This window comes from Equus quagga, chromosome 20, assembly GCF_021613505.1.
Source record: "Equus quagga isolate Etosha38 chromosome 20, UCLA_HA_Equagga_1.0, whole genome shotgun sequence".
NCBI lineage: Eukaryota > Metazoa > Chordata > Mammalia > Perissodactyla > Equidae > Equus > Equus quagga.
This window is the reverse complement of record NC_060286.1, coordinates 5,174,378-5,202,093: the sequence shown is the minus strand read 5'-3', so window position 1 is coordinate 5,202,093 and position 27,716 is coordinate 5,174,378. Positions and strand designations below refer to the sequence as shown.

Below are 27,716 nucleotides of genomic sequence, written 5' to 3'. Positions count from 1 at the left end.
CAACTTCAAGACTTATTGTAAAGCAACACCAATCAAGACAATGTGGTATTGATGAAAGAAGAGACAAACTGATGAATGACACAGAGGAGAGACTTCAGAGACAAACCCACATAAAGAGAGTCAAATGATCTTTGACAAAGGAGCAAAGGCAATACAATGGAGCAAAAAGAGTCTTTTCAACAAATGGTGCTGGAATAACTGGACATCCACAGGCAAAAAAATGAGTTTAGACACAGACCTTACATCTTTCACAAAAATTAACTCAAAATGGATCAGAGATCTAAATGTAAAACACAAAACTATACAACTCCTGGAAGATAACATAAGAGAAAACCTAGATGACTGTGGGTATGGCAACACTCTTCAGATACAACATCAAAGGCATGATCCATGAAAGAAATAATGAATAAGATGCACTTGATTCAAATTAAAAATTTCTGCTCTGTGAAAGACAACGTCAAGAGAATTAGAAGACAAGCCATAGACTGGGAGAAGATATTTGCAAAAGACACATCTGTTAAAGAACTGTTATCCAAAATATACAAAGAACTCTTAAAACTCAATAATAAGAAAACAATCCAATTAACCAAACAGGCCAACACCACAACAGACACCTCACCAAAGAAAATATACAGATAGCAAATAAGCACATGAAAAGATGCTCAACATCCTATGTCATCAGGCTGATGCAAATTAAAACAACGAGATACCACCACACACCCATGAGAACTGCCAAAATCCAGAACACTGACAACACCAATTGCTGACAAGGATGTGGAGCAACAGGAACTCTCATTCATTGCTGGTGGGAATGCAAAATGTTACAGCCACTTTGGAAGATGGGTTAGCAGTTTTTTACAAATCTAAACATACCTTTACCATATGATCCAGCAGTCATGCTCCTTGATATTTACCCAAAGGAGCTGAAAATTTACGTCCACATAAAGATCTGCACAGATGTTCCTAGCAACTTTATTCATAATTGCCAAAACTTGCAAACAACTAAGATGTCCTTCAGTAGGTGAATGGGTAAATAAACCAGACTACATCCAGACAATGGAATATTATTCAATGCTAAAAAGAAATGAGCTATCAAGTCATGAAACTATACAGAGGAGGCTTAAATGCATATTGCTAATTGAAAGCAGTCAATCTGAAAAGGCTACATACCTTACAATTCCAAGTATATGACATTCTGGAAAAGGCAAAACTACGGAGACAGTAAAAAGATCAGTGGTTGCCAGGGTTTGGTGTGAGTTGGGGAGGAAGGAATAGGCAAAACACAGAGGATTTTAGGGCAGTGAAAATACTCTGTACGTTACTATGATGATGGATACATTTGTCCAAATCCACAGAATGTACAACATCCTGAGGTAAACTATGGACTTTGGGTGCTCATGACTTGTCAGCGCAGGTTCATCAATTATAACAAATGTACCTGATAATGGGAGAGGCTGTGCATGTGTGGGGGCAGGCGGCCTATGGGAAATCTCTGTACCTGTCTCTCAATTTTGCTGTGAACCTAAAAATGCTCTAAAAAAATAATAAAGTCTTAAAAATAAAAGAGAATCACATGGAAAAATACTAGTAGAAAAATAATTCCTCGTGGTTTCTAAGCTTCGTTACCTGTATGACATCAATGACTTCACCAAAGTTAGTTCCTGGAAACTTCACCTCTTCTTCATCTACCGCTGTAAATTCTGGAGTCTAAGAAAGCATTTTCAGAAAGTTTTTGTTGTGCTTAATGTCTTTTTAATTTCTACATAATTTATCATATTTCCACCCATAGCATAAGCTTATAACTACATGGTCCTACTTTTTTAATATCCTGTTCAGAATTGATTTCATTATTAAAGGAAATCCAAGATAGTATACCAGCCATGAGGTTTCCATTTCACTAGCTATAAAAAATTAAATTTAAGTTTTTCTGTCAATGACTCCATCAACAATGCAACTTAAGCCAACTGATCAAGTTGATATGATTGTGATTTCTCTCCCAGAGTTAAGATAAAGTGTTTGTATGTGTAAGATATACAAATATACACATACACCAACTCACAAAAAGACAGATACACAATCAAATAATTTGGAAAGATAAACAAAATAGTTACTTTACAAATTTAGTCTCTAGGCTTCACTATAAATAATCTAGTCACCAAAACCACAATAGCCTCTTCCTGAGAGCAGAATGATAAATGGCCAAAAAAGTATTATTTGTAATCATGTATGTTTTAATAAACTTCTGGTGAAAAAAAATTACTGATAAAAATATTAAATTAGGCACAAATGCCATTTAGGGTCCATTTTATTTTACTACTTCTGATTGTGAAAACTTGTTGGTGTCTTCCCTCTCCTTCAGAGTCTATCCTTGATGACCAAATTTGCTGACCACAGATGAAACCCTGAGAAAAGTTACAGTGCTATTTTGCGGTGTAGCAAACTCACAACTTCATTGTTCAGTAGCAAATAAACACTAGGATGAAAGGTATATTTTTGCATTATGTTAATACTATACTGACAAAGTAACATCCCAAAATATAAACTCCAATTATCACTATAAAATTCACATTCAGGAAAACTATAATTTAATTCTCATTTAAATCAAGATTCTTCTCCAAAGAAATAGAAATTCTTTCTTCACATGTGAGACTCTTACAACTTAGATTACCAAAAAGTTACACTAAGGATTATCACCTTCAGAATGTTTATAAATATAAGGATCTTAAACAAACTTTCAAGTTCATAAGCAATTCCAGATTCATTTTGAATCTTTTCCTTAAAACCTAAACTATTATAATAGATTATAATTATAATGGAAGACTTTGTATGGAATTAGTTAAAATCTATAGTCAGACATTACTCAAAACTATATGATAAATTTCTGAACGGTACCTGTATCCAGGTTTTCAGAGGACACGCTTCCTTTGGACTAGGCAGAGATGGACTGACATCAGCACTACCATTCGAAATGCTGTCAATATCTACATTGGGTAATACCTAGAACAGAGCACAACATCCAGCTTTCTGTTCATCATTTTGACTCAGATATTTGTCAATCTATACATAAATAACATATATTTAACTTTTTGTTGTGAAGTCAATGGATAAATTTTTTAAATTATGAAAGCATAATTTATAAAATTTGTAAAATAAAAGGGAAACACATAAAATCCTACTATCTTAAGATAACCTCATTTTCACTATTCCTTTTATCTTTTTACTATCCACTCATGCATAGCTAAAATCTAAAATAGTTTCATTCATAATTTTTCATTGTAATTAGGTCACAAAAACCTTATCATGCTTCCATATAGACTTCCTAAGTCTTCATAATTATATTGCAAACGACTATATGATGTTTCAATAAACATACACACCTTAATTATTCAATCATTTTCCTGTTGATAAACATTTAGGATATTCCTATTTCCACTATTTTATATCACTACAAAAAATTTCTTCATATATATATATATACGTATACGTATATATATATATATAGGGTTTTTCCCCCTAAACTTTGAATTACTTCATTATCCTAGATAGCCAGATAATAGATTACTTGAGCCACAGGGCATGAATATTTAAGCTTCTTGGTAATTTCTACCAAATACAATCCAAGTGAGCTCTATTTACATCTTCAAAAACATAATCAATTATAAGTTTTATCCAACCTTCATCCAAATTAGAGAATATAACTGTTTCAGCAATAACAGCTTTTAAATGGAAGTATATTATTGTTATTTTAATTGCATTATCTTGATAACTAGTAGGATTTAAATTATTCAATTTGCTTGCTTATAAACTGTATTTCCTCTTCTGTAGAGTCTTATTCACAGGCTTTGAATATCTCTGGATTTGCATTTATATTTTCTTATTAATTTATGGAGGCTTTTATATTTAAAAATTAATTCTTCTTAGCATATTCCTTTCATATGCCCTCACTGTGTTGTTTTCCTTTTTATTTAGGAATTTTTTACACATTTAAGTTTTATACTTTATAGATTCAAATCTAGTTTTCTATCACATCTAAGTTTTCTTCATTCACATCCGGACTTAGCCTCAACTCTGACAAAGATTCCATGCAACCACCTTCTAATTCTTCCATATTTTTCTATTTCCCAGTTATACCTTGGCCTATTGCCTATTTGGAACTCCTCTGCTATACAGTAGGAGTTTGAAGTCTAAAATTGATCTATTTTCCACATTGCTTATCAATTACAACATACATTATTTCATTTACAAGAATCCTACTTCCCACTGATTTATGAAGTAAACATCACATATTACATTCTTTTTTAAATAACCAAGGCTATTTCTGAAATACCTTGTTACAGGACCAGTGCCAAAACACTTTAACTTCTCTAAACTCTTGTTCTTTCAAATATCAAAATGATCCTAAAGTTCAAGTTAAAAAAAAAAAACCCATGGTTTATTTTTTCAATTACAATTTCACTTAAATTATACATTAACTTAGGAAGAATTGACAACTTGAACATTTAATCTTCACATATAAGTTTTCTCTCAATTCATTCATGTCTTGTTATACATGTTGCATAAAGATTGAAGTATTAATTATATAAGTCAAACACATTGTCTTTTTTTAATTAATTACAATATTCTGTTTAATTGTTCCCTTTGGAATTTCATCCAGTCACTTGGATAGAAGTCATTGGCTCAGAAAAGGTAGCTTAAATCATGCAGAACAAGGATACAGATGTCATATTAATATCATAGTTTTAAAGAACAAAAGACTCACAATGAAAGCAAAATTTTCATGAAGTAATCTAATAAATTTAAGTACTGAAGTTAAGCCAAAGATTTTTTTCCCTTAAAATTTTCTGTTCATGCATCCTGGCACACCTGCATAGTAAGCTGAGGAGGGTCCTTCTTCTCCGACCTCATTTCTACAACTGCTATGTTAGGTTTCTTTACTCCGGTTTCTGTTTTCTGAGATGATGGAGGGAAAGAAGTAGTCACTGTTACAGGGTGTGGCTTGTTGACAATCACTCCAGCAGGTGGCATGGAATCACTGTTACTCTGGGTTTGTCCTAAAAAATTTGGGGGAAGAAAATGAGCCAACCATTTCAGAAATAAAGGTGAAAACCCATACACAACCTCGAAAGGAAAGCATCCTCTGCAATCACCTTTCCCTCGGTCATCACCACCGTCAACATACTCATCATGTCCTCTTAGCAGCAACTAACATTTATTAGGCACTCATATGTACCAAACACTTCACATACACTACCTAATTTAACTCTCAAAATAAGCTTATGAGGTATTAATATTATCCACATTTCACAGTTGAAGAAACAGCTTCAGAAACATAATTTGCCAAAGGTCATAATTGTTTGTAAGTGGCAAAGCCAAGACTAAAATATACTGTCTTATATTGTATTAATTTTATTCTCAAATCTTCATGGAGCATCAATGAACAGAAACAAAAAGAACAATAAAACACTAGTATTTGACTATCAATAAATAGCATGTAGGTCCACTATTTGGTATCTATCATAGCCGTCAAAATGTTGTTAAGCTTTCACTTCAAAAGTTTCACTTGTTTCCTATGTTTCAAAGTAAAGAGGGACAGTACAGTGTACTCATTAAAAGTCCAGGCTCTAAAGCCAGACTGCCTGGGTTTCAATCTCAGCTCCACTCTAGCCATGCGGCCTTTGACAAATTACTTAACCTCTCTGTGCCTTAGTTTCTTCATCTATATATTCGGCACATTACCATGTGTTCTATAGGGTGGATTAAATATGTTAATACATGCGAAGTACTTAGATCTGTACCTGGCACACAGAAAGGGCTTCATAAGTATTAGTTATTATATTAACAGAAGGTATGTTTGAACATACATTAACTACCAGGTTGACATGCCATTAACCCATAATATCAAAAATTAAAAATTCTCTTTTATGTTGAAAAATATTCATATTTAAATCATTCATCAAAATTAAGGAAGAATAGCAATGACGCTAAAAGAAAAAAAATAGCTAACTAGATTTAAAGGGCTAATGTGAAAGAAAACATGATTTGTTCAGTTTTTAATAATTTTTTTTTTAAGATTTTATTATTTTCATTTTTCCTCTCCAAAGCCCCCTGGTACACAGTTGTGCATGCTTAGTTGTGGGTCCTTCCAGTTGTGGCATGTGTGACGCTGCCTCAGCATGACTTGACAAGCAGTGCCATGTCCGCACCCTGGACCCGAACTGGTGAAACTGTGGGCTGCCAAAGCAGAACGCAAGAACTGAACCATTCGGCCACGGGGGCGGCCCCTTGTTCAGTTTTTAAAATGATGAGTGTGAGAGACCTCAAATAATAACTCACTATGGGCTTACAGTATACAACCACACAATTTTAACTTACGGCAGCCTAGTTCAAAAGGACATATAAGGTACTTTAAAGTACTTCTCCTAAGACGTGATGATATTAAACCAATCAAAATTCTTGCATTCTTTAATTATTATGACTATCTATGACATGTATAAACACTTTTAAATTTCGTTTCATCTATAGCAATGTACTATAAAATACCAAATGAATGTTTCCTGTGAGTGGAATTCCAGCAGGAACCCATCATTTCTGAGACTTCTGTTACACACAGTAAGGCCCTACCCACAAATATAAACAACATGAAGGAAAAGGCAGGTGACTATCATGTCAGCACCATTTTGTAAGTTCTGCTACTCCTGATAAGAACTTAAAATTTACTCCATATATTTTGTTGGGTCTTACCTAAAAGAATTGCCATAGGAATCAGATGACCTTCCAGTGTACCTGAAAAAGTAGGCATTTCTCGGCTTGGACTGAACACATACTGCTGCTCACCAGGGGGCACCACAGCAACAGAACGTTGCAGCTTAGAATCCATCTTTGTGGGTTTTGTTGCATAAGAGTCAGTTTGTGTTCTTATGGACTTGACTTTAGTGCCTGTAATATTCATCAATGGCAGGTATTTAAAAATACTGTTTGAACATCTACTATCCAATCATCTACAAATACAGCAACTCTTCCTCACAGAAAGATCTCATTCTATATAAAAAAGTTACAGGGTCCCAAAACAGAAGCAACATACAACCCAGGGGTTGGCAAATTTTTCTTAAATGACCAGATAATAAATATTGTAGTCTCGTGGGTCACGTGGTCTCAGTTGCAACATCATAATTCTGCCATTGTAGCATGAAAGCAGTCATAGACAATACAGAAATGAATGAGTGTAGCTATGTTTCAATAAAACTTTACTTATTGAAACAGGCAGCTCACCTACAGGTCATGGTTTCTGAACCCCTGAATAGATGTAACACCTTGTACAACTACTATGACAGAATAGATACAACGACCAGGAAACCAACGTTGAATGAAAATTTGAAAGCATATTCAGACTGTATTATTTAACTCATTAAACTTTTTCTTACAGGTACAAAAAAGTTAATGATCATTTTTGGAGTTGGATTTTTTTTTCATTCTCTCATTACAACTTTACTCATGACATAATTCTGAATAATTAGCCTTTATCCTTTGAAAGTATGTACAGATAATCATATTCTCTAAGTATCAAAACTTTACAGAAGTTAATATCATTATACATTTTTTTCTATTCCTATGAAGTAAATCTATATAGACATTAAATCCTGAATTCTTAAAAAATTAGAAATTTGTCTGATTATGTCTCTTTGGAGAAGATAAGTTTCTACAGGACCTGAGAAAAGTAAAGGAACTTAAAAGTTAAAATTAAAAATTAAACTTAAAAGAAAAAGAAACTAAAATATTTTTTAAATAACTTCCTGAAATTACTACATTTTTCCTTTTAATAGGTGAGTAGTTTTATGAATCCAGACTTTTTTCATGACTCCAGGAAGAAAAATTTTATTACACATCTGTATTTTTTCATCCTGTTCTCTAGTATTTGTTCATTCAATTGAATGAATATTTTTCTTCAGTGTTTATTTAAAATGTATTTTTTTCAGCATTTAAGATGTATTAGGCATTGTTCCAGACACAGGGAATACGGTAGGGAATAAACCAACTGTACTCATGAAGCTTACAATCTAGTAAGAAAGCAACCAATCAATTAATAAAGACAGTGAAAACGGCTAAGAAGAACAGTAAGGCAGGACGAGGGGACAGAGAGGGAGAGGAGATCATTTTTTGGATAGGATGGTCTGGGTAGACCTCTCTGAGGGGCTAACATCTAACAGTAGAGATGGAAAGAACGGCGAGCGTGAACCATGCAAGCATCTGAGGAAAAAATTCTCCAGGTAGAGGAAACAACAGGTACCAAGGCCCAAGGATGAGCACGTGTCTCAGGATTTTTTAGATTTGAAAGTATTTTGAACTTAAAGTTTTTAAGATTTGAAAATTTTTTAAACCTCAAGTTATTTTTTGCAAAGGCTTTTCAAAACCTCAAATATAAGTTAATAGCAAAGCTCCAATTAACAAGAGGAAATACTAAGGTAAGCATCATCTATTAGGGGAAAGATCATCCATAAGCTATATACTTTACTAAAACAGACACCCTATGTGATCACCTCACTTTTAGAAATGAAATGAAAAGAAAACTAAAGCAACTGCCATGGCTCCAACTTCCAGAAAGGATAAGAAAGAAAAATAGTTGGTATCCACTACTTACGGCATATTGTCAAAGTGGCTGGCTGGCCGCTCAAGTACAAATTGAGAAACTTCAAAATGTAACCAAAGTCTACAGACTCAAAATTTAACTAAAAGTTATACTCAAATATACTAGTGAAATGATAGATGTGAGTTAAAACACACAGTGACAAATGAAGGTTTTTTTGGTTTTTTTTTTGAGGAAGATTAGCCCTGAGCTAACTGCTGCCAATCCTCCTCTTTTTGCTGAGGAAGACTGGCCCTGAGCTAACATTGTGCCCATCCTCCTCTACTTTATATGTGGGACGCCTACCACAGCACGGCTTGCCAAGCAGTGCCATGTCGGTGCCCAGGATCCGAACCAGCGAACCCTGGGCCGCCAAAGTGGAACATGCGCACTTAACTGCTGAGCCACCGCACGGGCCCCTAAAGATATTTTTGGTTGTGTACAAAAGCACCAAAAAAATTTTTTACATTTGCTACCTAAGGCTCTGAGAACAAACAAAACTGTACAAGTCCCTATGAGCACTTCTGTGGTAATACTCAGCTTATGGCTTCTTCCAATTCATACAGAACATGACGAACCAAGGTCTTCAAGAAAATACCTATTTCCCTGGATTATAACTTAAATTGTGCAAGTCTCATCATCTTATGTGAATTTTATCATGGTTTGTCTAAAGGCACCATCTAACCCTAATTCTTCCCACTTATTCCTCTCTTGCACCTTGAATCTGGTCCATTTTTTCCTTTTCTCTTAGAAGGAATTGTTTTTCCATCCCTAAGCATTATATAATTTGAACTAACAAGTAAAAAGCAAAAATTAAACTTCACATATTAAACTGATACCATAAAAAGTGAGGTTTACCACAAAATATGCGGTTCCTTACCTTTAACTCGTTCTATTACTTTTGGTCTCTGTGGTTTGGACTTAGGAGATGGAGAATTAAACCTGAGGTATGGTCCTTTTTTAAGAGTGCTGCGATGGCCCTGATAAACTGGTTTTCCATAAATTTGCAGCATATAATCCTCATCTTGTATCACTGTGGCTGTTTTCAAAACTCCCTAAGTACACAAAGGTATTCAACTCACCAGCAAAATAGTCATTAAACACTTGTCCCCTATTTCTAAAGCCTCTTTTTGCCAGCTTAAGTACGATATTAAGAATGATCTCAGAAAAGTCCTTGATGTTAATGGCTCTTAAATTTCAGATACAGCTTTCAAACAATAGTTTATAGTTTTCAAAAGCATGAAAATCATGCTACCAAGAAACATGAAAGTTCTTACACTACTAAATATTTTTAGCACCAAAAAGTAAAGTTTAAACACACATTACATATTAATTACATTCAAGTACAATAATACAGTATAAATCAAGCCTTTAAAGGATTTTGTGCATTCTTGATCCCGCCTTCAATCATAATCTAAATGCCACAGAAAGGTAGCATTTATTGAGCATCTAACACATCCAAAGCTTGAAGTAGATGCTTTATTAATCTGCCCAACAATGTTTGGCACTAAGAAAGTTACAGCCTCGTTAGAGCAGCCAAAAACATTCCCTCTGTAGTATATAGGACCATGCCTCATGATCATGAGGCACTAAACAGACATTTGTTAAACTGAGAAATAAACAAACAAAAAATATACATACACACACACACAAGAATGAAATACAATTCTGAGTACCATGAACTAGAGAATCTAATTTTTGAACTAGATGATCTCTAGATATACCTGCTATAACTAAAATACTCTAAGTCTGGGATCTCAGAAGGAATTATGTATTTTGTGCAGTGCTTCCCACATTATGGATATCCAAAACCTTAAATATCAACAGTTTAAAGAGAGTTTCCATTTGTATAGTCCTTCACATTTTTAAAACATTTTCATACTCACGTCATCATTTCTATCTTACAGGGAATGACTGATATAATGCAACACCTACGGCACAAGCCCAGAGGAGGCTCTTACTTCTCTTCTCTCTTTCTGTGAGCCTGCAGCGGGCTTGCTCCTCACAGGAGGATTTCTAACATACTCCTCTTTTTGTTTCTGACAATGTTTTCTTGGAATTACAGAATTGTTTACTGTTTTGTCTTGCGTGTTGGTTTTAATATCTTTACTCATATTCTGAGCTTTCCTGGTCCTCTGATTCTTCTGATCAAACCTCTTTTGTTCATAGTCTTTTCTTGCCAGTTCATCCTTAACATAACCAAAATTAAAATTACTTAAAATTTAATCCAAGTAGCAATGCCTTCACATCAAAAGTATTAGAATTTATTTTCTGTTATAGAAATACAATTGAGCAGCTTTAAATGTTTTATAAATAAATGATACTGGCTTATATATGACTAAAAATTCTCTGGAAGAATAAACAAAAAACTAAAAAGACTGGTGTCTTATGGAGCAGGGGAATGAGAAATAGATGAGGCACGTGGGTAGGAGGGGAACTTTTCATCATAAACTTTTTTACATTTGTTGATGTTTGAACCACATGCCTGTAGTAACTGTTCAAAAAATTAAATTAAAAAATAAGTTTCTGGGGCCGGCCCCGTGGTCAAGTGGTTAAGTTCGCGCGCTATGCTTTGGTGGCCCTGAGTTTTGCCAGTTCGAATCCTGGGCACGGACATGGCATCGCTCATCAGGCCATGTTGAGGTGGCATCCCACATGCTACAACTAGAAGGACCCACAGCTAAAAAATACACAACTATGTACTGGAGGGCTTTGGGAGAAAAAGGAAAAAAATGAAAAATAACAATCTTAAAAAAAAAAAAGTTTCCAAAAAAGTAACCCACTTTGTTATAAAACTCTGAAATAAATATTTATAAGTTAAAACTGCATGAAGCTTTAAACAAATATATTTTGCATAGAATTCATAGTAATAGAGTGACATACATTGCTACTTGTCTGCAGAGCCAGAGCTGATCTCCAAGTCTTCTGACTCTTAGTTCAACTTCTTTTCTGGTGCATCATATAATAGCTAATATAAACTCTTCCTAAATGCATTAGAGATATGTATTCTCTCTTTCTTCCTGAGGAAGATTCGCCCTGAACTAACATCTGTTGCCAATCTCCCTCTATTTTATATGTGGGTCACTGCCATAACATTGGCTGACGAACGACATGGGTCCATGCCCAGGATCTGAACCCACGAACCAGGGCCGTCGAGGTGGAGCAAACGAACTTAACCACTATGCTACAGGGCCAGCTCCAAGATATGTATTCTTAAACAACAAAGTTTAAAAATATATTTCAATGTTTATTGCTATGGAAACTGAACTGACATTTCATCTTGCTACCATTATGAGTAAGCATATACTACAAACATCTTACAGTCAGGAAGAAAACACTCTGCACCCCAAGATAAAAATAACAGGGTTACCCTGTTTAGTTCCGCTCCCTCAAATATATAAAATTTTAAGAATTTCCTGTAAATTATTGACACGGTAATAAAAATAACTCTCAGATTTTTGTAATGCTAATGTCTGAAGATATACCATGAGCTTTGTGGATGAGGGAAAGTGGCAGTTTTTCTATCTGGAATTGACTTCTGTAAACGGAGTAACCTCAGAAGGCTTACAGGGTATTATCCCTTTAAGTAACTTTGGTGATTTTCCTTTGGTAAGCCAAGGCTTCCAAATCTGCTGCCTTGAAATGTTTTTACAAGTATACTTCTTCCTTTTCTAAAGGCTTTTAGTAAAGTTTCTTTCATATTTCTCATATTTTAGTTATTGTCCAACAACTTGCCAGATAAGAGCCATAATATAATTTATGAGACAAAGCATTTGTTAGATAAAAGTTATTACTAAATATAAAGAGGGACAGAATGAAATTAAGAACTATAAGTGGACTTATATATAAGGAATATTTTGAGAATAAGCATGATACTTATAAATTTGAATCAATGTCATCTCCTAAGAATTTACTTAATTCTGTTTTTTCCAATTCCTACCTGAATTTCTGCAGAAATAGTTTTAATCCACTCATCCACTGTCTTTCTGATCCGAATCTTCTCTGACAGCTCTCTACAAAAGAGAGAAAAGAATTTTCTTAAATTAGCATTTAACATCCTGAGAACAGGACGTGGATCAGATCTCTTATCTGGTTTTGAATCTACTATGTAGCCCAACATCCTTCACCTGCAAAGGAAAAACCAATGTTATTAGTTTTCACCAAATGTTTGAAGGATGTTTGAAAAGCACATGAAGATCCCAGATGATATGTACCAAAGAGAGAAAAAAAATTAAAGGGAAAATTTACATCTGTAAAAAGTAACAGCAACATGTATATATCTAAATTCCAACTCTATAGTAAGTCCACATAGTCAAAAGTAATAAAGAACCTTTTCTAAACATTAAAACACATTAAGCAAAACGAAATGCTTAGGGAAAAAAATAAGGAAGCCTGTAAAACTGGCAGTTTCATAAAGAACCTTGGGTTGCCAACATGTCTTACCCGTTGGTATATAGAGCATTGATAAATGAATACACGGCAGCTCCATCCTTTGCACGAATAATGGCTTCCAGGTTTTCTTCAAGTACTTTTTTATTGTTCTGGACTCCTCTCAAAATCTTCTCAGCATCTTTCAATACAGATCTTGTACTGGTTTTTTGAAGCTTAATGGAATTCTGTGGAAGATCAGCAAGCCTCGACATAATCAGAGATTCTTTCGGCTTAAAAGGAAACAAAGGCAAAAATGTCACCATGTAAAACTCATATTAATTATATTAATACAAACAAGAGCTACTACTCTGTTTGGGGCTATACACTACGCCCATATATTCAAAAGACTCAGTTTGTCAAAATGAAGAGCCTATAAAAGAATACTTGGCAATTCAGTTTTCTTTCCATTTAGAAGTACTACTGTGAATGTTAAGTGAAACAGGGCTGGGAAGTCCACAGAAGTTCTGCGCAGTCCAGTGGCCAATAAAAGCTGTTATCTGGCGAAGAAAGCTAAAACAAATTAAGAGCAAGGTGGCTCTAGGTATGCACAGTAACACTGTGGACTAGATAAACAAGGGCCAGTCAAAGTTCTCCTCTGCTTCCTCCCTCTCCAACAGAAGCTGGAAAGCTAGAGGTAGTCACGTGGCTCAGTCCTAGACTGGGAGTGATAACAGAAATCACCTGGTGAGGGCTTCTGGAAAAGTTCTGTAAATAGAACAGACTGGGCTGACACGTCCTTTTCAGTGCTTTATCTTCATTCTTCCTCTTGCTTTCCATCTTGATAATGTTTTTATTTCTCCATAATTTTTACCATAACTAATCATCAATTTTAATATCCTATTCCTGCTTTACCTGGAGTATGCCATTTGTTTCTTTCCTCTTTTGGCCAAGATCATAAAGAACATCATCAGACTTCTGCACAGTCACTTTAGCTGCTCCTAGTTCTTCATAGGAAGGAAATCTTTGAGAGGACAGAGTGTCAGTGCTGTAAAAGATTTAAAAATAAAGTTTCCTGAGGCTGGCCCCATGGCTGAGTGGTTAAGTCCACGCACTCTGCTTCGGCGGCCCAGGGTTTCACCAGTTCGAACCCTGGGCACAGACATGGCACCACTTATCAGGCCATGCTGAGGCAGCATCCCACATGCCACAACTGGAAGGACCCACAACTAAAAATACATAACTATATGACCAGGGGCTTTGGGGAGAAAAAGGAAAAATAAAATCTTTAAAAATAAATAAAGTTTCCTAAATTGTCATAAATTCAGTAAACATTTGATTACATAAAACTTTGATACATTCTTAGTTATAAATTACTAAATGGTGTCCTATTAAAATTATACAATGAAATTAATCATTATGTGATTAAACTTGAAAACACAGAAAATTACAAGAGACAAAATTACTCTTTCTTTCATATTTCTCTGACCAGACTGGTATAGGCATCATAGGAAAAGAGCAGAGAAAGGTTTTGCTTTGAAGAAACTAACATGCAGAAACACTTTCAGAATCACAAAGTAAGAACCTCTAAAAATCCACTCCTGCATAAGAGAAAAGAGAACACTGGCAAAAACCGTCAAAATCAGCTTTTTCATAACTCTGGAAGTTAAACAAAGCCTGACAACAACCCAAGGAACATTTAATCAAGAAAGGGCTGACTCTTGGTAAAGACAGCAAGCGTTATGGCATTTTTAGTTTGCCCCGTTCCCAGAACCCTCTCCCCAACTCCATGGTAGCCTTGAAAATCAAGAGCCTCACAACCACTGTAGCTGTGAGAACCAACAGCCTCACAGCCACTCAAACGAGCAGAACAGGTCTGGAGCTCCTCAAAAAGTCCCATTCCCAAGGTTTCTCTTTATTTGACCTGACTCAGAGCTAGCTCAGTGAGAAACCCTATCTATCCCTAGGTCATTTTTCAAAAACAGTGGCAATCATTTAACATCTCAGCTGCCTGAGGTGGCCATTCCAGTTGAGGTGAACAAGAAAGGTGCCAATAAACTAAAAGTCTGGGGAATGAGATGTCCATGGTAGAGCACTAAAAAACTCCAACCTATTACTGGGGATCTAGAAGGTCACATGCATGTACAGGGCTATGCGCATGCCCAAGAAAGGCCTGAGAAGGGCCTAACCTCTCCTGTCTGGCTGACCTTGAGGCTCTGGGCAAGTAGGAAGCTACGGTTGAGACAGATTTACAAACTGCTGGAGCACTGAAGGTGTGCCCCAACACACATGTGCGAGAGCGCACACACACACATATCCCCCTGGCAAAGAGAGGGAGGCTTATTTGTTCAAGGGAGTTAAGGAAATCTCTTTCTAATCACTAGCCGACTTAGCTAACCAAACAGAGACTTGCTGTACATGACAAAGAATACAGACTTTACAGAATTAATCCAGAAAAGTCACTAAACAAAAGGCAATAACAAGAATGACAATAACAAATCCTGGAGGGTGGAAGAATCTGATTTCCAGAGTTTCCATGTTATATTATTTAAAATGTCCAATTTTCAACAAAAGGTTATGAGACACACTAAGAAACAGGATAGTACAGCTCATACACAAGAAACAGCATAGTTAATGGAACTGTCCTTGAGGAACTCCAAATATTAGACTTACTAGACAAGGACTATAAATTAGCTATTACTATAAGAAACCACGTTCAAAGAATTAAAGGAAAGTATAAGAACGAAGTCTCCCCAAATAGAGAATATCAATAAAGAAATAGAAACTGTTTTTTAAAAAGAAAGAAAAAAAGAACTAAATAGAAATTCTGGAGTTGAAAAATACAATAACTGAAATGTAAAATTCACCAGAGAGGCTAAACAGCATGTTTGAGTTGGCAGAAAAAGAAACAGTGAACCTGAAGATAGATTAATTGAGATTATCCAGTCTGAGAAACAGAAAGAAAAAAGAATGAAGAAAAATTAAGAGCCTCAGAGACCTGTGAAACACCATCAAGCATATCAATATACCACGTAGTCCTAGGAGAGGAGAAAGGTTATTTGTACTATTTAACTAAATAAAGAAATAATGGCCAAAAACTTCCCAAATTTAATGAATATGAATTCACTCATCCAAGAAGCTCAACAAATTCCAAGTAGGATAAACTCAAGGAGATCCACACATAGACACATCAGAGTCACTGTCAAAAGCTTAAGACAAAGAAGGAATCTTGAAAGCAGCAAGAGAAAAATGACTCATCACATACAAAGTTTCCTCAATGAGATTAACAGTTAACTTCTCATTAGAAACCATGGAGTCCAGAAGGCAGTGAGACAACATATTCAAAGTACTGAAAGAAAAAGAATGTCAACCAAAAATGCTATATCCAGCAAAACTGTGCTTCAAAAATAAAGGAGAAATTAAGATATTTTCAGATAAACAAAACTGACAGAATTCATCACTAGCAAACCCACCCTCGCAGGAAATACTAAAGGGAGTCCCTCAGAGTGGGATAAAAGGATACTAGACACTAACTTGAATCCATATGAAGAAATAAAGAACACTGGTAAAGATTAACTACATAGGTAAATATAAAAGACAGTATAAAATGTATTTTTGTTTATAACTCATTTCTTCTCCTATCTGATTTAAAAGACAATTGCAAAAGCAACAATAATAACAAAGCTGTGCAGATGTGCTTATAATGTATAAAGGTAATCTGTATGACAATAACAGCAGAAAGAAAGGGGAAGGGAATGAAGCTATACTGGAACAAAGTTTTTGAATTCTACTGAAATTAAACTGGTATTAATTCAAACTAGATTGTTTTAAATTAAGATGTTAATTGCAATCCCAAGGGCAAACACTAAGAAAATAACTCAAAAAATATAGTGAAAGAAATAAGGAGGCCGGCTCCCTGGCCTAGTGGTTCAGTTTGGCATGTTCCACTTCAGTGGCCTGGGTTCAGTTCCCAGGAGTGGACTTAAACCACTCAACAAGCCACGCTGTGGCAGTGAGCCACACACAAAATAGAGGAAGACTGACACAGATGCTAGCACAGGGTGAATCTTCCTCAAGCAAAAAGAGGGAGATTGGCAAGAGATGTTAGCTCAAGGTCAATCTTCCTCCACGAAAAGAAAGAAAAGAAACAAGGGAATTAAAACGTTACATTAGAAAATATCTACTTAACACAAAAGAAGGCAGTATAAAGGAACAGTAGAATTAAAAAAAGACCTAAGACACATGGAAAACATATAGCAACATGGCAGACACAGATCTTACTTTATCAGTAATTACATTAAACGTAAATGGACTAAAACTGTACTTTGTCTCCACATGAAATTACTAAAAATGTGGCTCTTTTAGTTATTACTGTAGTTTTCATGACATTCAAGATAAATAAAATTATCATGGCCTAAATTGACTAGATTTTTAAAAAACTTTTATAATGTAAAATTTCAAACATACAAAGAAGTAAAAAGAATAGTATAATGACCTCCATATATTCTTATTTAAGTAGAATAATCATTGACTCTTGACTATCTTCATTTCATCTACACTCTCAACCCAGTTTCTCCTACCTTGCATTGGATTATTTTTATTTTTTCTTTTTTAAAGATTTTATTTTTCCTTTTTCTCCCAAAGCCCCCCCAGTACATAGTTGTGTATTTCTAGCTGTGGGTCCTTCTAGTTGTGGCATGTGGAATGCCACCTCAGCATGGCTTGATGAGCAGTGTCATGTCCGTGCCCAGGATTCAAACTGGCAAAACCCTGGACTGCCGAGGCAGAGCAGGCAAACTTAACCACTCAACCGTAGGGCCAGACCTGGATTATTTTTAAAGCAAGTCCCAGATATCATTTTATCAGAAATGAATAATCTGCATTCATTAGAAATTAATAATCTGCAGGGCTGGCCCCATGGGCAAGTGGTTAAGCTCATGCGTTCTGCTTCAGCGGCCTAGGGCTTCACCACTTCAGATCCTGGGTGCAGACCTAGCACCACTCATCAAGCCGTGCTGAGGTGGCGTCCCACACGGCAGAAACAGAAGGATCTACAACTAGAATATACAACTATGTACTGGGGGGCTTTGGGGAGAAGAAGGGAAAAAAAAAGGATTGGCAACAGATGTTAGCTCAGGTGCCAATCTTTAAAAAAATAAAGAAATTAATAATCTGCATTTTGAGAAAATTAGAAACATTCACTTTATAACTATATTATAGAAAAGAGAGAAGATGTATTAGCAGCACAAAATAGTAACTAAATCTAAGACAATTTAAAAAGCAATGCTATAAATTTATTGACATTCCTAAAGAAATTCTAGAACTGTGAAGAAATTTCTATTCAACATAGCTTTTATTCCAATCTCTTGTTTTTACCTGTCTCTCCTCTCAGGATTCCATCGTATTTTTGACCTAGTTGGTGAGGTTTTGCCCAAAGATTCACTTTTTCTTGTCAAAGAATCATGATTATTCAAAATTTCCTCCAATAGTCTTACATTTCCTACAATAGAAGAAATATGGTATCATTTTTCAAGGACTAATTCATTTCTCTTTTATATAATAACTCATATATATTTGTACTAAATTAGCTTCTTATAATGATTATTTATATATATTATTATTTATACTCAATTCACTTTATTTATAGGCTATAAACACACCATAAAGGTAAAAGTTTAGGCCTGAATATATTTCTATCACAGAAAAAAGGAATTTGAATGAGAAGTATCATCATCACAAAGCCCAGTAAATTAGACAATTTTTATGAATAGTAAAAGAGAGATTTAACTATTTCTTCACAGCAACTATTAGTTGAATCTTTCCTTTAGCCTCATCTTTAATGAGACTACGTAATAACTTTTTTTTTTGGTGAGATTGGTTTGTTTATTAAAGATTTTATTATCTTTTAAATTCCTTAAAACTCTTTAAAAGCTTCCAAGGCAAAACTTGAATGCATTTAAATGATTCCAAGAATAAAAGCTTATATTTAACATGTTCACCTACTTTTACTAGAATGGCTATATTTTAAAGATCTGTAACAAACTATTATTTCAGGTCACTTACAAAAGTTCTTGAACTATTAAACAGTTCATATAATAGGACTTTTTCCAACAGAACCCAGTAATGAATGTCAAATTTCTCTGCATTTTATTACTGAAATTCATGCCTCAAAACAACATAAACATTCTCTAAAATGATCGGCCTTACCTTCAGCAAAGCATTATTTATTAATAACAAAACTTGTTCATTAAAGTTTTAAGAAATAACCTGTAGAAGATAGTCATAATAACTATAAATGTATACCTCCAATCCCTTCTACAAAGAATTTTAAGAAGGTTGATTTGCCTAGTAATTATCACTTAAAGAAAAATATTAAAAATAGAGATCCCACTTGATTTACTACTAGGCACATTAGAGAATTATAAATCACGAGTACAGAACATTATAAAGCAGGTTCTTAATTTGAGATAGGGCTAATAAAAGCAGTGAGTGCTAATTATCATTGCTTTATTACCTGTATGACCTGACATCTCCATATTTTCTTTTTCTTCCATAGGATTTTCACTCTTTGCTATTTTATCATCCTTCGAAACGGGTATAGGAGCAAACCTGCGAGGTGCTGGTGTCTCCAAAGGAGATTTCTGTTTATCAAAAATCTTATCATCAATGTCTCTCGAAGGTGCTTTAATAGAAAATAAAGAAAATCATAAATCTAACTTATAAAAAATTTTAAATTGTAGAGTGCTACTCTTCTTATTTTAAAAATAAAACCAGAATTATATGGGATACACAAATTATTAACATATATATAGAAATAACTTCATCCTCACTAGAAATCAAAAGAAATACAGACTATAAACATTTTACACTTACAGCTAATAAATAAGAAAAAAAGTATTACAATATTCACTGCTATTTAGGCTGTGGTGAAAATGGCACAGCCAGACACTGCTCATGGCAATGGAAACTGATAAGATCTGGCACTAAGTATAGTAAGTCCTAAAATTTTTATGTATTTTGATCTAGTAATCTTACTCTTGGGAATTTATCCTCAGGAAATAACATTAAATATATGATGATTTTCATTACAGTATTATTTATATAGGAAAACCCCCCCAAAACTGCCTGAGTACAACAGGATAACTGTCAAGTAAATTGTGAAGCTGTTATTTAACAGATTATCTTTTTGTCATTAAAAATTAAAATTATGGGGGCTGGCCCATAAGTTTGGTGTGCTCTGCTTCAGTGGCCTGGGTTTGCAGGTTTGGATCCTGGGTGCAGACCTGCACGACTCATGAGCCATGCTGTGGTGGCGACCCACATATAAAGTGGAGGAAGACTGGCACAGATACTATATTAGCTCAGGGCTAATCTTCTTCATAAAAGAAAATTAAAATTATGAAATAACTATGTAAAACATGGGAAATACCTTTGATACGCTAGTAAAAAAGCAGTACAAAATTCTATTTATGCTACCATTACAAGTATATAAAAATGACATATGCCCAAGAAAAAGTATAGAAAAATTAAAAGTTTAATTTGTTGAATTTTTTACTCATTTTTTTTCTTTTAATGTTACCGTCTCTAAAATACACAAAGACACAAATTCAGTATACAACCAATGAAACAGATATCTTTTTCCTTTAAAACTCAAGTCTAAAAAACCAAAATCATAACCAAGTAATTCTCCAGAATTGAGTAGAAAACAAGTGTCCAGTTCCATAGAAAGTACATGGCTGGGTCATACTGATTTGCTCAGTAAGCATCATTTAAAGAAAAATATTAGAAATGGAGATCCACTTTAGGACTATGAGGCACATTAGAGAATTATAAATCCCGACTACAAACACCCTAGTTCTGGCCGTAGCTCGGACACTCACTCTCAACCAGGTGACCTTGAGCAGGCAAGTCATAACCTTTCCATGCTTCATCTTCCTCCTTTCACAACTTAAAGATGGAGTCATATTACTTCATACCAGTTTTGTAAGGACCACTCATTTGCTTTAAAACATAAAGCAACTTACGAGTATAAGGAATCTTTAATGCCTGTAACACAGCAGTGTTCTAACAAATCAGATGTTGGGGATGTTGTACTACATGGATCTGTGTATCATTAAAGGGATAGCCCCTTGATGTTCATTAGTTCATTATTCAAATACTGATAATTTGGAGACACATTTATTTACTTTATCTTTTTAATTTTTCATTTTTTTATTACAGTAACACTGGATCATAACATTATATAACTTTCAGGTGTACATTGTAATATAATTTGAATTCTATGTAGATTACATCATGTTCACCACCCAAAGACTAATTACAATGCAATCGATTTACTTTAAATTCCAAAGGTTTAACACAAACAAGCTATGTATTCCTTTGTTATTATAAACAAAGATTTTAAAAATTCTATTAAGATAGGCTTGTATTCCTAACTCTTTGAAAATATCTAGAAATAGTTTATAATTATACTCAGGTGGTTTCTCTCCTGACAGAATCAAGAAAAACAGTAAATATGCAGTTTGTCAGAGAACTAGAGAATTGATTACAAGCATTTTGATACTAGCTAAGTAAAATTTTTCTAAATTTGTAAGTGCTTCTGACAATTTATTTATTAATTAAAACCAGAAAGTAGAACATGATCCATAACTTCACTGAATGTATTTCAAAATTACCTAAAAATTACTTGACCTAAAAAAGAACTGATTGTATAAAACAAAGACTTAGTCTCCTGCAACTTAGTAAATAAATTTTCAGCTTATATACCACAGAGAAAATTCACAGCTGACATTTTTTATTCATAGAGAATAACACATTTTTACCTTGTTTGGAAGCAAACGTGTTATATGAAGATAGATTACTGCTAGCAAGGTTTAAATGTTCTGGTTTTACAGAATATTTTTCCACTGCTCTAGGAGCAGGCATAGCAACAGGCTGAAAACAACCAGTCTTGAACGCAGCACTAATGAAATGAGTCTACAAAACATAAAATTATTTTATTAATTTCAAATATTATTTGAAAGAGTTAGAAGACAAAGTACATTGAAATTTATTGGAGAACATGAAAACAATTTATTGGATTTAATAAACAAGGAAAACATATACATTACAGGCAGCTATCCACTGCAGCACAGATGCCACTGGAAGGCTATGGCATCACAAAGACCTGGGTTAAGCCTGGCTCTGTGGTGTGACCTTGATCATTTTATTTAGCCATTCTTAACCTCAGTTTCTTCCTTTCTACCTCAGAGATGGCTGAGGGGCCACTGAAGCAGGTTAGGAGAAGACCAGGAAGAAGGGGCCCTAGCCCCAGACCTCGACTTCAACCACAGAATTTAAAACCAGAACATCTCATGTTTTACATCCTAGATCATAAGATTTCATTTGAAGGTTTAAAAACCATTGATAGTAAGCACTCAGATAAATTGTAGCCATGCTTAGTAGCAGCAATAATATATTCATTTACACAACACAGTTTCTAGCACTATTTGTTAAAATACCTGGAATGTATAAGTATCTTACCTAATAAAATTGATTTCAAAAGAGAGTTTTATGCCAGGCAAAAAAAACCCCTAAAAAGATTTATAGTTTTACAGAATTCCTAAAAGTGTGTCGAGATCCCTCTGCATGAAACAGATAAGACAGATTCGATGAATTTCATTTCACTAAGCATTTAATGAACTACTAATATCCCTCGTATGTCACTGAAACTTTAATTTTCCCTGTAACTATAAGTTTTTAAAATAAGATGAATTAGCAAAGATTCCATTCTTCCAAAATCAGAAAGTTAATAAATTATGGGGTTTATTAATGGAAAGATGGACGAATGGCAGACTAGCATTTAAGACTTAGTAGGACCCTCTTCTTAAGAAATCAATGTAGGGGCTGGCCCCACGGCCAAGTGGTTAAGTTCTTGTGCTCCGCTTCTGTGGCCCAGGGTTTTGCCGGTTCAGATCCTGTGTGAGGACCTGGCACTGCTCATCAGGCCACGCTGCAGCGGCATCCTACACAGCACAACCAGAAGGACCTACCTACAACTAGAAGATACAACTATGTACTGGGGGGCTTTGGGGAGAAGACGGAGGAGAAAAAAAAAAGATTGGCAACAGATGTTAGCTCAGGTGCCAATCTTTAAAAAAAAGAAAAAAGCAATGTGCTTTTCAAATGTGTCATTTTATTCTGAACAAAAAAAATTTTCTAGAAAAGAAATCAAGGGTCAGAGAGTAAAGGTATCTGTAGACTGGAGCCCAGTATTCCGACAGACCCACCCCGAGCCTCTCACTAGATAACATGCTACACACTCAATTTTAGTCACGTATGTACTTACTAAAACTTTACTTTGTAGGTCCATAATCATTCCAATAAAAATACTGTCTTCAACCATACGGAAAGTTCAAGACAAGCTCTATTAAGAAGTCTTGACAATTAGAGGATTTTAATGTTCACTTTCTGATAATGTATTGAGCTGTAAAATTTATTTTTGCATATTCCCCTTAATGTTATATTTTAACTTGTAAAAGTTTTTAAATTGCATATTAATCAGGAAAAAAAAGTAAATTAAAACCAATGCATTTACAATGCTGATCATTTACTCATTCAAAAAAAAAAAGAAAATACACTGAGTACCTGAGTGCTGGGTACTTTCCCAGGATTGGAAATTCCAAAATAAATATGAAACTATACTATCAACAGCTTGTGAGGATAACGCTTCTTTTTATAAGAGCCCAACGCTTCATATTAAAAAGGCACTAAAAATGTTCATTCTTTTAGTTAATTACATGAAGAAGTAAATATATATAGTGGGTAGTTTTCATGCAGGGGTGAACGGCAGAATCATTGCAGAGCTTTCAGTGATTCCCAGGCCCCATCTCGGACCTGCTGTCTGAGAATCTCAGAGAGGTACAAGCATGCATATTTTGATAAAGCTCTGCAAGTGATTCTGGCGCACATTCCCAGGCTAAGAAGCACCGACGGAAACAAACAACTGCAATGTGCTACAAGCGCTTCATAAATGGTATGAATAGAAAGATCCTTAAAGAAGAAAAACTCTAAGGAGAGGTCTCACAGAACTAGATATCTGAACTAGACTGTGCAGAGCTCTCCACGTAGAGGGGAAGAATGACGAATAAGCACATCCTTATTTAAGAACTAAAACTGCTACAATCAATGAGCTACTGCAATAATCAATGAGATTAGACGACTATTATTATTATTAGATTATTAGAGATCCAAGTGATAAAGATGGTGGATGTGTGCTTGCTTTATTACAGATACCTGCATATCTAGTTGCTGCTGTTGTAACTTTTCAAGATGCTTAATGTGCTGTTCCATAAATGCATTCATTTGCTTTTCATGATCATGACAATGTAGTTTCTCATGTTTATTCTGAATGCTTGTTCGCTGCTCTGTAACACGCTGTAACTGTTTATCAGTCTCCTGTAACTTATTGAGTAACTCTGTAACAGAATTGACTTTTGCTTCCAAATCACTCTGCACCTAAAACAATAAAATTATTAAAAGATATAAAAAATATGCTTTATTACTAGAAAGGTTATTTAAAGCAATTGGTATTGAGAAATGATCAAACCAGAGCTTGTACCCTCTAAATTTCTGATGATTTTATGCCTTTAATTTTAGAATCAGAAATAAAAGGCAGAAGATAGCTATCCTTAAGCAGATCTTTTCTGTGATTTAAAAAATACCAAATTTGCCACACAGAATTTTTATAACGCCAGAAATACTTAAAAATTTAAAAGAAGGAAACAGCAAAACAGAGTAGCTTTGATACTTGACGAATCTAAGGCTGTTAGGTCGACAGCCTTGAGTTCTGGTCTTGGCTCTGCCATCTATTAGCTCGAGGACCTTGTGCCTCCTCTGACCTGTTTCTGGGTTTTCTCCACTTACAAACTGAGGGGGTTGGCAGAGATGGTCTCTGAAGTCCCATCTAGCTCTAAAGTAAGCATGACCAATTGTCTCCGGTTGCCCAGGACTGATATATTTTCAGGGCTAAAATTGGGAAAGTCCTGGTTCTGTAGCACTAGCACAGTGATGAGGGGGTAAGGCTCACAACTCCTGAGAGGTCACCTACAACCACAGGGAGCAACTAGAATGGCCCTCCTCTATGGCTGGACACAACACTTTATAGAATAAGTTCCTAATAAATATATCTACATTTTACAAAGTAGTTATGAACGTCTGGGGAGAAAAATATACTTTTATCAGTGGAGCTGCTGTTGCAATGGCGGCAGCAGTGGCTGCAGCGACAGTGGCAGCTGAGTCAATTCCACTGGGCGAAGTTCTATTCTCCTGAGAAACAGCGTCCTTTTCTGTGCCTGCATCTTCTAAAAGCTGTACCTTTACTTCCTTAAAAACAGGCATGCTTTGAGCTCTGTAAATAAAAAAGGAAGAAAAATCTATTCAGTAAGCTACAACATTGAACCATTTCAAGAAACACCTACAAGCGATAATCTGCTGAAGGTGGATTTTCTTGATTTTTAAAAAAATTAAATCCTTGGCTTTCGCTACCAGCATCTCATCAGTCATTTGGTTAATGAAATGTACTAAGGCTCAGGTCACCAAACACTAAAGATACAGGAGGATCATTTCTTAAAGGCAGTGATATTTCAGAAAATAAGACTTACAGATATGACAAAGACATGGGCACAATTACAAAAACAAATAATCAAGAAGTACAAATTTAAAACATCCAGAAAAGGCTCTAAGAATTCAAGTACCAAGTTTTACTAGCAAAGGAAGACAACCCAAGAGGGACTGTTAAAACCGCTGAATAGAATTTTTTCAATTCTAGCTCAGTTAGGTTTAATAATTATCACCTACTTTATTAAAACGGGCACCAAACACACTATTAAGCAGCCTGGATTAAAAACGAGTCCAGCAGGGGCTGGCCCTGTGGCCGAGCGGTTAAGTTCGTGCGCTCCGCTGCAGGCGGCCCAGTGTTTCGTTGGTTCGAATCCTGGGCGCGGACATGACACTGCTCATCAAACCACGCTGAGGCAGCATCCCACATGCCACAACTAGAAGGACCCACAACAAAGAATATACAACTATGTACCGGGGGGCTTTGGGGAGAAAAAGGAAAAAAATAAAATCTTAAAAAAAAAAAAAAAAAAGAGTCCAGCAAATATATACATATTCACAATAAAGCATTTAACTAAATACTAACCCAAACCAAAACAAAAAGACTGGTCAATTTTGCTCTATATTGGCCTAAAAGAAAACAATGGGAGGAACCACTGACAAAACTGAGAAGTCCCCAAGAAAGTCTAAGTAAAACCAGCAGGAATGCACTCTATTTCCAGCTGCTGAATTTCCTCTCTATGATTTTTAGGTTTTACATTTTTATACAAAATGTAAATGAGGACGCTGCCTCAGCGTGGTCTGATGAGCAGTGCCATGTCCACACCCAGGATTCGAACCAACGAAACACTGGGCTGCCTGCAGCGGAGCGCGTGAACTTAACCACTCGGCCACAGGGCCAGCCCCCCTTCTATGATTTTTAAATAAGGCACAGAGCTCTTAAACTTACTCCTTTTGTTATTTCCTCATTTCTACTAAGAGCACCATTGTTCTGTCTCAAAATTTTACAGTTATCTTAGCTTCTCTACCTTCCACTTACCTTCTCACACCCAACTGAGCAATTACACTTCGTGCTTTGTCAATTATTTCATCACAATGTGTCACAGAATCTTAGAGGCAAGGGAAACCCAACAGGCCACCTCTCCTAATTTTCTAACTTACAGATGCAGAAACTGAGGTCCACAGAGGTAACGGGATTTGCTCAATCAGAGTCACGGAACTAGTGAGTGGCAGAGCTGGGGCCCAGTTCCCAAAGATGCTCCCACGACACCCAGCTTCTCTCAGAACAGCACTTCTCCCTTCCTCCTTCTCCCTCTCTAGTAAAAAACTTCACCATCTCTTGCCAACTATTTCATTCTCCCACTTTGTGCTTGGTTGAAAAACTTTCCACACGCATTTCTCTACCATTTGAAAATCTAAAATAGTTCCTTCTAGACAACTGAACAGGCTAATTTCTTCGGTTGGCCTTCCACACATCCCACTCTCTGGCCCTGCCTTGGCATCCTGTACATACCTCCTGTTTCCTCACACACCCCATCTCTGGAGTCACACCTCTCCTCACTGACTAGAGCACACCACTCCCGCAGCTGACGCCACGCTTGTCCTCACTGTTCTCTCAACCCCCTTCCACCCAACTTACTATATCCTCTCCTTCTTTAAGATCCAATGCAAGCCTTAGCTTTTTCAATAAGCTTGTCCTTACAACACTTCCTCTTGATCTCTCCCTTCATTAATTCCTTTTGTATATACTGCCTCTACCACACAACTGAGTCTTGAGGATCAGCCATCCTACGGTTTAAATGTCTAAACAGAACAGTTTAATAACATATTGAACGCAATGCCATTTCCGATCAGAGTTCTAATCACTCACTACTCCACATCTGTACAGACTCTCTCCTCAACTAAGCTCTGGGCAACCTGGGGCGGGGGTGAGGAGGGCGACTTCTTTTACACCACACAGCAACTAAGAAAGAACTAAGCACACAGCAGGTGCTCAACACAGATTTAACTGACTGAGTGGTGCACTAAGAAAACATAACTCAGATAGTCCCTACCTGAAGTCCTGTCTAAAGTCTGAATGTGACTTACCCATTAAGATCTTTCATTCTACACTAATAGGCTAATTGACCAA

General features: G+C 35.5%; 1 protein-coding gene across 9 annotated transcripts in view; it reads right to left on the bottom strand.

The window, feature by feature from the left end:
- Positions 1–27,716, bottom strand: part of KIAA0586 (KIAA0586 ortholog) — a 116,152-nt gene that overhangs the window by 79,170 nt on the left and 9,266 nt on the right. For all 9 annotated transcript variants that reach the window (XM_046647565.1, XM_046647563.1, XM_046647564.1 and 6 more), the window contains 14 exons: positions 25,202–25,376; positions 24,263–24,484; positions 21,811–21,964; positions 19,503–19,670; positions 18,365–18,488; positions 13,904–14,036; positions 13,064–13,281; positions 12,561–12,633; positions 10,582–10,809; positions 9,501–9,675; positions 6,742–6,936; positions 4,864–5,051; positions 2,893–2,997; positions 1,627–1,707 (listed from right to left, as the gene is read on the bottom strand). In XM_046647565.1, coding sequence (XP_046503521.1) covers positions 1,627–1,707; positions 2,893–2,997; positions 4,864–5,051; positions 6,742–6,936; positions 9,501–9,675; positions 10,582–10,809; positions 12,561–12,633; positions 13,064–13,281; positions 13,904–14,036; positions 18,365–18,488; positions 19,503–19,670; positions 21,811–21,964; positions 24,263–24,484; positions 25,202–25,376 — 2,239 coding nt within the window. The remainder of the gene's footprint in view (positions 1–1,626; positions 1,708–2,892; positions 2,998–4,863; positions 5,052–6,741; positions 6,937–9,500; positions 9,676–10,581; positions 10,810–12,560; positions 12,634–13,063; positions 13,282–13,903; positions 14,037–18,364; positions 18,489–19,502; positions 19,671–21,810; positions 21,965–24,262; positions 24,485–25,201; positions 25,377–27,716) is intronic.